The sequence below is a fragment of the Vidua macroura genome, chromosome 1 (assembly GCF_024509145.1).
Source record: "Vidua macroura isolate BioBank_ID:100142 chromosome 1, ASM2450914v1, whole genome shotgun sequence".
In the NCBI taxonomy this organism is placed as follows: Eukaryota; Metazoa; Chordata; class Aves; order Passeriformes; family Viduidae; genus Vidua; species Vidua macroura.
The window spans coordinates 119,434,328-119,446,434 of NC_071571.1; the positions used below are offsets into that span (position 1 = coordinate 119,434,328).

The 12,107-nt window shown below is 41.4% G+C and overlaps 2 protein-coding genes across 13 annotated transcripts in view; one reads left to right on the forward strand and one right to left on the reverse strand.

Moving 5' to 3' along the window:
• Window positions 1-10,372, reverse strand: part of PDE7A (phosphodiesterase 7A) — a 74,683-nt gene extending 64,311 nt beyond the window's left edge. For all 3 annotated transcript variants that reach the window (XM_053974566.1, XM_053974558.1, XM_053974550.1), the window contains exon 1: window positions 10,185-10,372. In XM_053974566.1, coding sequence (XP_053830541.1) covers window positions 10,185-10,322 — 138 coding nt within the window. In that variant the 5' untranslated portion in view covers window positions 10,323-10,372. The remainder of the gene's footprint in view (window positions 1-10,184) is intronic.
• Window positions 10,373-11,391: 1,019 nt separating this feature from the next.
• DNAJC5B (DnaJ heat shock protein family (Hsp40) member C5 beta) overlaps window positions 11,392-12,107 on the forward strand; it is a 58,869-nt gene continuing 58,153 nt past the window's right edge. For 9 of the 10 annotated variants that reach the window (XR_008439960.1, XR_008439959.1, XM_053994286.1 and 6 more), the window contains exon 1: window positions 11,392-11,715. The gene's annotated coding sequence lies outside the window, so the exon portion shown is untranslated. The remainder of the gene's footprint in view (window positions 11,716-12,107) is intronic. The other variant, XM_053994305.1, reaches the window with a different exon arrangement.

The following is a 12,107-nucleotide window of genomic DNA, read 5'->3' on the forward strand; positions in this document are numbered from 1 at the left end:
TCTATCAAGCCAAGTCTATCTAATACCTGAAACATCCAGAACCATGGACTCACCTAATAAAGATGAAATTACAGATTTTGAAGATGTGTGAATAGTAACATACAAAAGACACAGGGTGCACAATGCTTCTTGGGAAATACTAAATACCTGAATACAGCGCATTACTTAATTTGAATACCACCACAGAATTAATCAGCCCACTCTCGTTTGCCAGCAAAGTGAAACAATTCCACACAGTTCAGCCGTTCTGAACATTCCTCCAACTACAATGGAAACAACTTGAGTCAGTGTTGCCACACACACTGGGTGGCCTCTGCCTCCATATCCCTGCTCCTTCCCTTGCGCCAACACTCCTCAGATCCTGCAAGAAAACCAGGGAGAGACAAATGAGCAGAAAATTACTGCTACAAAAATTAAAGGGCTTTCTGCTGCTGCAGCTCAGCAAACCAGCTTTCCACAGGGTCAGAGGAGTGCAACTGTCAGCACTAGAGCAGGAGTAAAGATAGGCAGCTAAAAGCAATTACTGTGCAAGCAATACTGCTTACATTTAACACCAAAAGCACCTTGGAACTATGACTGCAGACACTAAATAAAACTCATACCTGAAAAAGAATTTCCATTTAAAATAATATTAGTAATAAAAACTATGGCTCCTGTCAACAATAATCATCAACCACAAAGCCTCTCCAAGCACCAAGCACAGCATTACAACGTGTCAAGGCAGAATATAAAAAAACTGCCCTTCTGTTTTTCATTACACATTATACACAAAAATCATTGTACTTAACTTTAACAATCTTAATTTCAGGAGTGTCAGAAACACAAACCTTCTGTAACATGTATTATTACACCAAGAAACAAGCTAAAGATGTATTTTTTAGCCTTACTGACCTTTCTCTTCTCCCACCTTAACCAGACCCTGTCACTCACACTCAGCATAACAGAAAAATTTGATCTCCTGACTTACAAATTGCTTCCAATACAACCATATTTTTTCAGCATGTAGCTTCCTTCCCATGGTCTCATAAATACAACAATATTAAGAATGATGAGAAATGTCTTAAACTTCATTAGTCTTAATTGTCTTTCCTATTTATTCAGTCAATCATGAATAATAGCTCCTTGTCTAATCCTTTCAAATCATCTTTCCTAAAAAACTCATGAAAATGGATTAGCCTTGTAGTGCACAGCTGATTATTTCGCTTACAGTCTATTGTATCAAAAGGTGATAGGTGGAGAATTTTAACCAAAGGCCTTTAATTAAAACAAACAAAAAAATCCCTTCAGGTCTGAACCTAAGATGGAAGGGCATGGCAAAAATAACATCACAATATCACAGGGAAAAGAAATAACACAAGGTAACCATAGCTTCGACCATTCAACACCCTTGTGGAGATGAAGCCTTTCTCCTCCTTAGAAGAACCTGAAAGTCAATACAGATCACAAAGTAAAAGCCCAACACAAAACTTCAGAAATTTAGTACCTGCAATTTGCTAGGTTTGATTTCTAGTCTTCACTTCTGGTAGGTTGCAAAACTCCCGCAATAATCTGAAGTGACAAAGATATAAGCAGAGGGACTAGATGCAGAGGACAACCATTATCCTTTTTGAAAGGAGAAGGAAAAAATATTGAGGTGACAACAAATTTTTTAGTATTTGGGACATTCTGAGCTTCTCAAGGTTAAAAACTCAAGATTATTTTTTGGTTTTAATTCAGGCAATAAAGCTTTACCATTTCATCTGCCAATTTCTGAGCTAAATACTGTTTTATCTGGACAAAAATCAGTTTTTTTTGTTTTCATTTGGACAAAATCAATATTTTGTCCAAATGAAAACAAGATTGGACAGGCTTATTAAATATATTGTTTAAATTAAGTGGAAAGTGCAGAAATTCCTATTATTACCATGTTAAAAGAAATGTAGCTCAGACTTTACAACAGAAGAAACAGAGCAATGGCAGAACTCCATAACAAATGTACAGTCTAGATCTCATAATAAATAAGAACATCAGAAAAACATGACCTTTACTATCCTCATATAGACATTTATTATTTATCAGTTTCACACTATGTTTGCAGCTATAAAAAAACTACAGATTTTTTTTTTTCCCAATACCTGAAAAAGCTCAATTATGGCAGCTGAAGTCTAAAATTCCACAGGTAATAATCACGGAAATTTAAGTGTTACAGGCTTTTTGAAAACTGGTTACAGGACTTTCCCATTGCAAAACAGAAGACAAGGCACTACTGATAAGACACACACCCCTGCCACACATACACACTTCAGGAGATTACTGCGGCACATGAACTTTACTGGAAAGTTTAAGAAAATGGAAGTGCAAGTTCATGCCTGACTAAACCTAAAACCTCCTCCTCTGCATGTGATCAACTGCAGCATCAATATATGGGATGTATTAGCTACAAACACAAAGCAAGATGTAACACAGGCCAGTGCCACTCCTGCCATGACAGCTATGGTTCCTCCGCTAACAGTCTATTATATTCAAATTATTTTTTGTGAGAGTGTTAACTTTTTCTGATCTAGATATAACTGAGTCCCTCAGGAAATTACTTGCTTGCCATCATCCCAACACAGCATGTACCTCCATTCTTAAGAAAACTAAGACCCATCACATCAGACAGAAATTTCACACAAAGTTTCTAAATCCTTTCTGTTCTAAGGCTGATCCAAGTACTGAAGTCTCAGAGTTCCCATTGTAACTTTTTCCTTCACAGCCTTGGAATAGGTTTCTGTATATTTTCCTTTGGTTTTCTTTACCCCTTGGGATAGAATTGACCCCTTGCCCTAAAGGGGGCAACAGGCTGTATTTCACATGTATTAAATATCCAGTTTTATTAGTCAGAGTAGCCTCCAGCTATGTCTGTCATGGGGGGAGAAACAGGAAAAAAATCCCTATGACTGGTAAATAAAACAGTGTCTTTCCACATATCTCATCTGGCAGATAGGAGAGGAAGAAATAGTAAAATATTATACTAATACAGACCTTTCTTTATTAGTCTCATTGCTGCATACTCTTTCTGATGCTCATGCAGGCAGTGGAGCAAGGCCTGCTGTAAACCTTGGCTCCTTCACAACTTCAGCTACGAGCTGAGAAAAGAATTCACCCTCTACCTTGAGATAAAAAGCAGACTCCAGGAATCTCTAATTATAATTATTGTGGGAGTGTGGTCAGGAAGATAATAAATCAGATTGCCATATCAAAGGTGTACAAAGAGGGGGGAAGTGGGAGGAAAACAGGAGTCAGGCTGCCGTAACAGAAGTAAAAAATTCTCAGGGTATGGAAGGGAGGAGGGCAGGGAAGGCAAGATAACAGCCACAAATTTATTTTCAACCAGAAAGAAAACAAAATATTTGGCTACAAATTCCTTACAATACAACAAACATATAAATAAACAACACTCCAACTAACCCCTAAATCTAGTTTCTCGTAACTGCATTTTTATAATAAGACATTTTTTCTTTGGCAGGCTGCCTTGCTGGATTACACAGGGTGGTTATTTACACTGCAGTTACTTGTTAATGACATAATCAGAACAAACTGAAGAAAAATTCAAATCTGATGAAACTCAAACTCTTTCAAGGTTTCCAGTGAGGATTCTGTGCATAACTCTGAACTAGAACTTGAGAAGTCTGTATTCAATTCCTGATCCCAGACACATGCTTCTTGTGAGACCCTACATGCATGTGCATGTCCACACCATGTATTTGTGCTTGCCTATATAAAAGACTTTTTTCAAGCACAGCTGAACATTTCATTCAGCTGTGAATACACACAAATGATGATTTGCAGTAAATGCTTTACGTAATATGACTACCAAGATTCCAATTTTTAGCATGTCCATCTTCACACCTTCATTTACAAAGAAAAGACATTCTAATAAAACACACTACATTCCTTCAATCATAAGGTACATGAATTTGTATCTTAGACACACAATTGCATAAATTCACATGAGGAAAATATTGACACGTGTTAACAAATATTTACACAGTAAAGAACAACCAAGCTACTCTGGTTCCACATTTCTGGGATAAATACAAAAAAAAAAAAAAAAAAAAAAGGGCAAACCATCAAACTACTTTGAGCTGTCAAATTACTCATTATTCCCATGCAGGTGCAGTGAACAAAAGCAAATACAACAGGTTTAGTCCAATCCAAAAGGTGTTTCACATATGCGAGCCATAACCTGGCATGACTTGGAAATGCAGTCATGAATTTGAGATCTTCAATGCAAGAAAATTACTGAGTTAGTGTAGAAATTTACAAATTTAGCATAAAACCAGTGAAAAGTTGCAGATACCAAGTGATGAGGGAAACATAAGAAAACAAGAAGCCAATGGTCATTGACAAGATAAAAAACTGTTCTAACAAATCACCATTCTATTACCAGCATTTTTTCCCACTGTAGGCTTTTCAAAAATAGAAGAACCAAAGAAATAAAGATTCACAATGCAGATGTCCTCAGCATTGTTTTTGACAGGCCAAAACTGTAGAACAGACGTGTCCAAAAAATTACATTATTTTTATGATATGTTATTAACTCAAAACTGAGCTTATTGACTCAGAATTAACTGAGTTTGGACACTGTTGCTTTTCTCAAGCAACCTAGAAAAACACACTTACCTAGCAAATAGGGATTTTTTTCAGGAAAGCTGTGAAACAGACATCCCACAGAAAACACTCCAAATTCCAACAACCTGTATTTGCCTGCTATTACTACATAATTAGTTCATATAGAATATTGAATATATATATACTAATGCTGACTTCTTGTAAAATTGATTTATGGTTAAAATTCAGTATTTCCCAACTTGGGCACATAGCTATAATCTCTCTTTTCAAATCAAATTCTCTTTAAAGATAGCATCTAAAAATTGAGGTTCAAAGCACAGAACATACTATTACACAATCTAGACAAAGAATTGACTTCTGGTGATTTAAGACAATCTAATTAATGGGAACTTTAAAATATTATTCTGTTTAGATCTATAATAGACAATTATAGGCCATGAAAGAAGGTGCTATGACCTTTTTGCTGAATGAAGTACCAATGTTGCTTTACACTAGAACATATGAAAAAGTTAATTGGTCACAAAACTCAGGGCATTTTAAAAATGAACTGCCACATAAAATTACTGTAGTGTATGAAAGCCTCAATCAGAACTTGTCTGTGCTGTGCATAGAGTCAGCGTCAGTCTCTCCCTCTCATATGAATAGATGCAATCTCAGCAACCAGACACAATAAATACAAGATGAAGGGAATGGCAAGCAGAGCAGCAATACAGAATTAATTCCAGAGGCTAGGAATCACAACATGAAAATTATTTCATTATTTTAACTTGTTAATTATTCATGCAGTAGAGATACAGGAAATGGCAGGAGAAGTCTAATGAAAGAGCCAGCAATTGAGAAGCACTGATGAAGAGGATTACAAAGGTATAGAAGAAAAGTTATGAAAAATAGTGGATGAGAAAAGAAAGGGGTTTAGGGCAAGGTTTCACATTCAGTAGGAGGGACAATGTAAGGCACTCCTTCTCCTGCTCCACTGCTTGTTACTCCTAGTCTAGCATTGCGGTGTGCTGCTTCCTCCTTACTAACAGTCACAATCATTTATGATACTGTACTATGAGTCAGCCATGGCTGAAAAATAACCTGATCAAAAAAAAAAAAAAAAAAAAAAAGAAAAAAAAAAGAAAAAAAAAAGAAAAAAAAAGAAAAAAAAAAGAAAAAAAAAAGAAAAAAAAAGAAAAAAAAAGAAAAAAAAAAAGAAAAAGTTGACACAACTAGGAGAAAGACGCAGGAGTAGAAATGAGCAGCTGCAAGGGAAAAAATAGGTCATGACAACACTTCTCTCAGCAAAAAGGTGCAACCATGGGATTAAAGACAAATGTCTATGTCCAGACCACATAAATACACCTCTCAACTGCATCTTTTAACTTACCATGCTACGTGCAAAGTGAAACGTGTTTGGATCACAACAGATGACAATGACAAGAAGAAATACACAGAAAAGGTGGCCTCAGCACTTTGCTAATGGTGGGAAAGAGGAAGGATACACCTTTCATTTAAGAATCAACCAATGCAGTATATTTCTAGTTGCTCTTAGTGACTTTTTCCCCCATGTCATCCCCCAAGTCAAATCTAGGATTCCATATGCATGATCTACAATCTATTGTTCAGGTACGAGAGTCACCAAGTCTGACACTACATTGCTTAAATGCATGAAATGGAGATGCAATGAAGAAGGGTCATGAAGCTGGCTATCAAATACCAGGTAGCAGGACATGATACTGCCTGGTACACAGAAGTACTTGGTACTTCAGGTGGAGATGGTGCCTACATTTCTGAGATTCAAACGGAGTCTTCTATTATTTGCTCCATTCCCTCTTCATGCAATTTCATCATTAGGAGACATCTTTTCTTTATCATCATCATTTAAAGACAGATCTTTAGCTAGACAGATCTAAAGCTAGATCTTTACTTCTATTCAGACACTGCTACTAGATACCATTGATGCCATTTTTGGAGGAACTGAAGAGACTGCAGAACCAGTTACAAAGTAGAGAGAAGGAAATGAGTCAAAGACAGCAGGTTAGGCCAAAGTTTTCTTACTCATTTGTGATATGTTTGTCAATTCAAGATGGGGCGAGGGGGAGTGCAACACAGGACAATCTAAACGTAGCTTGCAGCTATGTTTGTGAAGTGGTTTTCATTACAAACCCTTATTCATAAAAACGGAGACTAAGAATTTTCACACTAAGTAAGTACAGTTCTATAAACTTTTTTACTGCTTTTAACAACCCAAGTTAAAAACTAGATGAGGCAATAAATCAAAAATTCTTCTCTGAAAGCTCAGCTTTAATTTGAAAAATATGATTTTGTAATATATGAAATGAACATCCTGAATGTATGATCCAAGGTACTAGCTAACATCCTCCTGGTCTCACAGTGAACCTAAACTCAAATCTCGTCAATGTGAAATTGTCCTGGTAATTTCAACACTTACACATTCAAATGCCCTTAAAAACAGCTTTTAACATAAGCACTTAAATTATTTCATATTTAAAGATGATTATTAATGGAAACATTTGTATATACCCATATAACAGCAGCTTTTTACCTGACTGTACCTGAACAATAAATATCACAAACAACCTCTAGATGTTACCTTTATTATTTTTATTGTAAAGACTTTGAAATTAACAAAAATTAAGACTAGAGGGAAATAATTTATACATAAAAGAAAACTACAAGGAAAAAAGAATAAGCCTTTCTCTGCATTTACTACATATAGCAAAAGGTGCAAATCACCACAAGGAAGACTTTCAGTATTAAGAAATAATTGTTTTATGACAAGAACAGTTAAGCATTATTAAGAAGAGTTGATTAGTGAGATTGAGTTAATTTCTATTATTTAAAGCTTTTATGACTTCCAAAAGCCTAGTGGTACCATCTTTTCCTTTAAATCAGTTCTGACAAACTTCAATAAACCTGTTTTATTCAAAGTGATGGCAGGAAGCTACCAAGTTTCCTGCTTGTGTTAACTTTCTGCTGTTTTAGTGAACTGAATGAGCAAACACCTGACAAGCATCAGAGATGGCACAGAGCAGGCAGTAATAACACGTGCCCAATGTCAGGGCTTTTAACCTTCAGGAACAATGAGTTATGTCAACTCACTGCATCTCATAAGGCTATCTTAAAAAATAGATTAAGCAAACAGATTAGACAAACATCCGCCAATAATGCTGTAAGTACAATTTATCCTTCCTAGGGCTGAGAGGAGTAGACCAGAATCCTCGAGGTCATTTCCAGCACCACTTTATTTAAGCTGTAAAAAAGGAACATACAGCCCATTTTGAACCCATGCAGAGGAACTTCAACAAAATTGAAATTCTACTCAATAAATTAAGAGATAAATATTTGCCTGCTTAGGACTGTCCAATTAAATGATATGTCTAATGTAGTGTACATTTATCTCATGTAGTTTCCTATATAAAATACCTTCTTGCTGGAAGGATAAGCCTAAAACATCTTATGTCTCAATCATGTCACTTTTAAACTCTAAATGGGAATGTAATTTTCAAGACCTTACATTTTTCAAGAACATCTGCTAAATGCATGTTAGTTGTAAAATGCTGGCTGTACATACCAGCTTCTTGGGTACGCATCTCCAGTGTTACTCCTATTGCTCAAAGCTAGCTGGATCAGAAGACTAAAAATGACAAACTGCTAAGGGTTCAGCTCTCTTTGGACAGGAATGAAACTGGAATGACTTAAAAAAGACTTGTAAGGTGAAGCTACATTCACAAGTTACACAGAATCACTAATCTCACTGATTAGTCCATCATTTACACCAACCTGTGATTGCAGGTCTGGTAGACCTACTCACATCCTATTGTTTGCAGGAGACTTCAGGGAAAGAGGAAAAAAAGGTAAAGCTAATCAGAGGTTGGATAACAGCAAAGGCTTCCTCACTTAAATATCCTAATTCCTTTTCATTAATGCATTAACTTAGTTACTTGTTGGTTTATGCAGACAAAATAAATACTACTTGGTCAAGCACATAGTTTCCCTTTTTACAAGTTATTCAAGTACCTCTTCTTTGAGCTCACTAATATATCTGCAGCATACTGGTCAGAAAATAAGGAATCCATTGAGAAGCTTGAAAGTTAGAGGAAAAAAAAGCACTTTAAATGTCAATACCAGATGTAATTCGGTAAGCTTGTGTACACTTCATGCATCACCTGTTCTGGAGACCATACCGAAAGGAATACAATGTATCACCTTGACCATTTTGCCTATTCCTTTTCAGAAAACAACACATGCTTGAAACAAAGGAGACTCTTCTCTATCTGCACAAAATGAAGTGCGCTATATTAGGTTGGACTTTCAGGATAACTTACACATATGGAAAAGTCACCATCACCAAGTACAGCTCAGAACACGCAGTACAAATAGAAAAGATCCTAACCCAGCTGCTACAAAAATTAATTTGCCATAAAAGTTAATTTTGCCATGGAAAATAATTTGCCATAAAACCAAAGTTTTCTGTCAATTATTACATTTATATTAGAGAAGGAAGCATTGTCAACATATGTTCATCTTCATCTGCTTGCTAATAATTATTTCCACATGCATGCAACTTCCTGGTCATTAGCACAGTATTTTGTTGATTTTTCGTGTCCAAACATACATGTGCCTAATGCTCACACACAGAGCTCCACTGCTACCAAACAGAGGAAGAAGCCAAAAGCAACTGGCAGCTCTGTACTTTCTACAAAGACGTATGTGTAGCACAGCAAGTCATGAAAAAAAGAAGTAGAATAACTTAATAACATACACCGAAAACGTACAGAACAAAAAATTACCATTACACATGCAAAGACAACATCTTTTGTAAGGACAACATATTTCACAGCACTTAAACAGACCTTTCAATCTCGACATAGGAAATCCCTCGAAGCCAAAACGGGCTGACTCCACCAAAACATATGCTTTCCACCATAATTCCAGATTTTCTCCAGAGACTTCCGCCAGAATATAATTTTATCACTGGGTGCTGGGAAACCATACTAACGCACATCCAGAAATTCAGGGCAGTGTTCACAAGAAAAACCTGCCTTTTGTCTTGATAGTTATAATGACCTTTTTCACAGTATTGCCAACACGATCAGATGAAACAAAATACAGTACAGTTCACATTGTGACTGATGTAATATGGGCTGGGAGCAATACCGTGGAAACGAAAAAGCCAAGGATCTTTGTCTCCTTCTAGACAAATTGCCAAGCCTCAATAGTTGGAGGGAGAAAAAGCAGAGCATCCCAAATAAAACACTGCAATGCATGTTCACCGTTTCAGTAAAGTCGCTGCAGCTTTTGGCAACCCCATAGGAAATTTGGACCCTTCAAAGAAAGCCCAAGCTAATAAAAGAGTTAAAAAACAGTCCTAGCTTAAAAATTACAGGAGGAAAAAAAAAAAAAAAATAACCCACTGGCTGTAGAAATAAACCCCACGGAGCTCACCGCTCGCATCGCAAGCGATGCTAAATAGATAACCTCGGCAACAACTAGTCATAAAAATATTAAATGCTGCATTTTCTCGCCACCGCGCCGGTATTCGGGGGCAGGCGGACAAGGGCGGCGGGCCCAGCGGCAGTGCCTACCTGAGAGAGCTGCCGGGGGTTGGGGCAGCCGAAGAGCGCGGAGCTGGAGCTGAAGCTGATGGCCCCTCTGCGGCTGAGGACGTGCTGCGGCACCGGCCTGTCCAGCGGCAGCACGGGCAGCTGGTAACATACTTCCATTGACGAAGCCTCCGTGCGCCGGCCCGCCGCGGGGCAGCGGCCTCGCCCGCCGCACCTGCCCGCGCAGCGCTCGCCGCAGCGGGGAAGGACCGGCGGCGAAGCCCCGCGGGGGCCCGGCGCCTCCTCGCCGCCCCCGCGCCCCCCGGGGGGCCGGGCCGGGCCGCGCCGGGCCCCGCGCCTTTGTGCTTCGCCGCCGCCAAAGCCCGGCGGGAGCCGCCGGCGGGAGCGAGGGGGAGGCGGCGGAGCGGGACGGCTCTGTCAGCGCCCGGGGCGGCGAGTCCCGGCCCGCAGCCCGCGGCCGCCGCCGCTCCCTCCCTCAGGCGCGCTGCCGCCGGCGGGAGCCGCTGTCAGCCCCGCTGCCCGGCGCCGCGCATGGAGGGCCGGGGGCCGCGCTGGGGGAGACACGCGCCGCGCTCGCCCCTATTGTCCGGCACAGCCGGGAGCGGGAGGAGGAGGAGGCGCCGCTCTGCCGAGGGGAAGGGGCCGGGCCGTCAGAGAGGGGACCCGGGGAGGAGGGGGAGGAGGAGGAGAACGGAGAGAAGGAGGAGGAGGAGGAGGAGGAGGAGGAGGGAGGATGGCGCCTCCGCCCCGCCCGCGCGCGGCGGCCCGGCTGGAGGAGCAGGCACGAGCCCGGCCGACCGTGCGTGGGTCGCGCGGCTGGCGACACGCGCAGAGCGGCGTCATAACGTCACCGCTGCCCACACTCTCCCCGTCCGCGCGCACCAGGCAGGGGCGGCTCGGCGGGCCTCGCGCGCCGCGCGCATGCGCCCTGCCCCCTCCCCCTCGCGCCTTCGCAGGGGCGGGGGGCGGCACCGCCCTCCTTCCTTCCCTCCCTCCTTTCAGAGCCGCGGCGGCACGGAGCGGGTTGGCCTGGGAAAGGCCTGAGAGGGCATCGAGTCCAAGCTGTGAGCGAACATCACCGTGTCAACTAGACCATGGCACAGAGTGCCGCATCCGGTCTTTCCTTAAACACTTCCAAGGGCCGTGACTTCACCGCCTCCCTGGGCAGCCCATTCCAGTATCCAGTCACCCTTTCTGTGAAGAAATTCTTCCTAATGTCCAAGCAGCTTAAGACTATGTCCTTTCAGCCTGTTGCTAGTTGTCTGGAAGAAGAGACCGACCCCCGTCTGGCTACAGCCTCATTTGAGGAAGCCGTTGAGGGCTATAATGTCACCCCTGAGCCTCCTTCTCTCCCAAGGGGCTAAACACCCCCAGCTCCTCCTAAGATTTGTGCTCCAGACTCTTGAGCCACTCCATTGCCCTTCTGCGGACTTGCTCCAGTTTTCCAATACCCTTCCTGAATTGAGGGGCCCAAAACTGGACACAGTACCTGAGGTACAACGCTGCTTGGTTGAGACCCAAGGGTTCTTGGAGTCCCTGGGCCAGAAAGGTGGTAAGTGGGGGTTTGACTCAGTACCCCCGTGTCATAACATGTCATCCCCAAGAGGATGGCATGAGGTTGTGTCAGGAGAGGTTTAGGTCAGGTAATGGAATAAGGTTTTTCACCCAGAGGGTGGCTGGGCACTGGAACAGGCTCCCCAGGGAAGTGGTCACAGTGATCACCAGCCTGACAGTTCAAGAAGTGTTTCAACAATGCTCTCAGCCACATGGTGACTCTTGTGGATGGTCCTGATGCGCAGGGACAGGAATGGACTATGATGATCCCTTCCAACTCAGGATATTCTGTGTCCATCAGTCCCCATTCCCCATCCCACAGGCTGTGCCCTGACACTGGGCGAGCAGCCCTCGGGGCTGTGCTGTCACCAGGGCCAGATGTGGATTCTC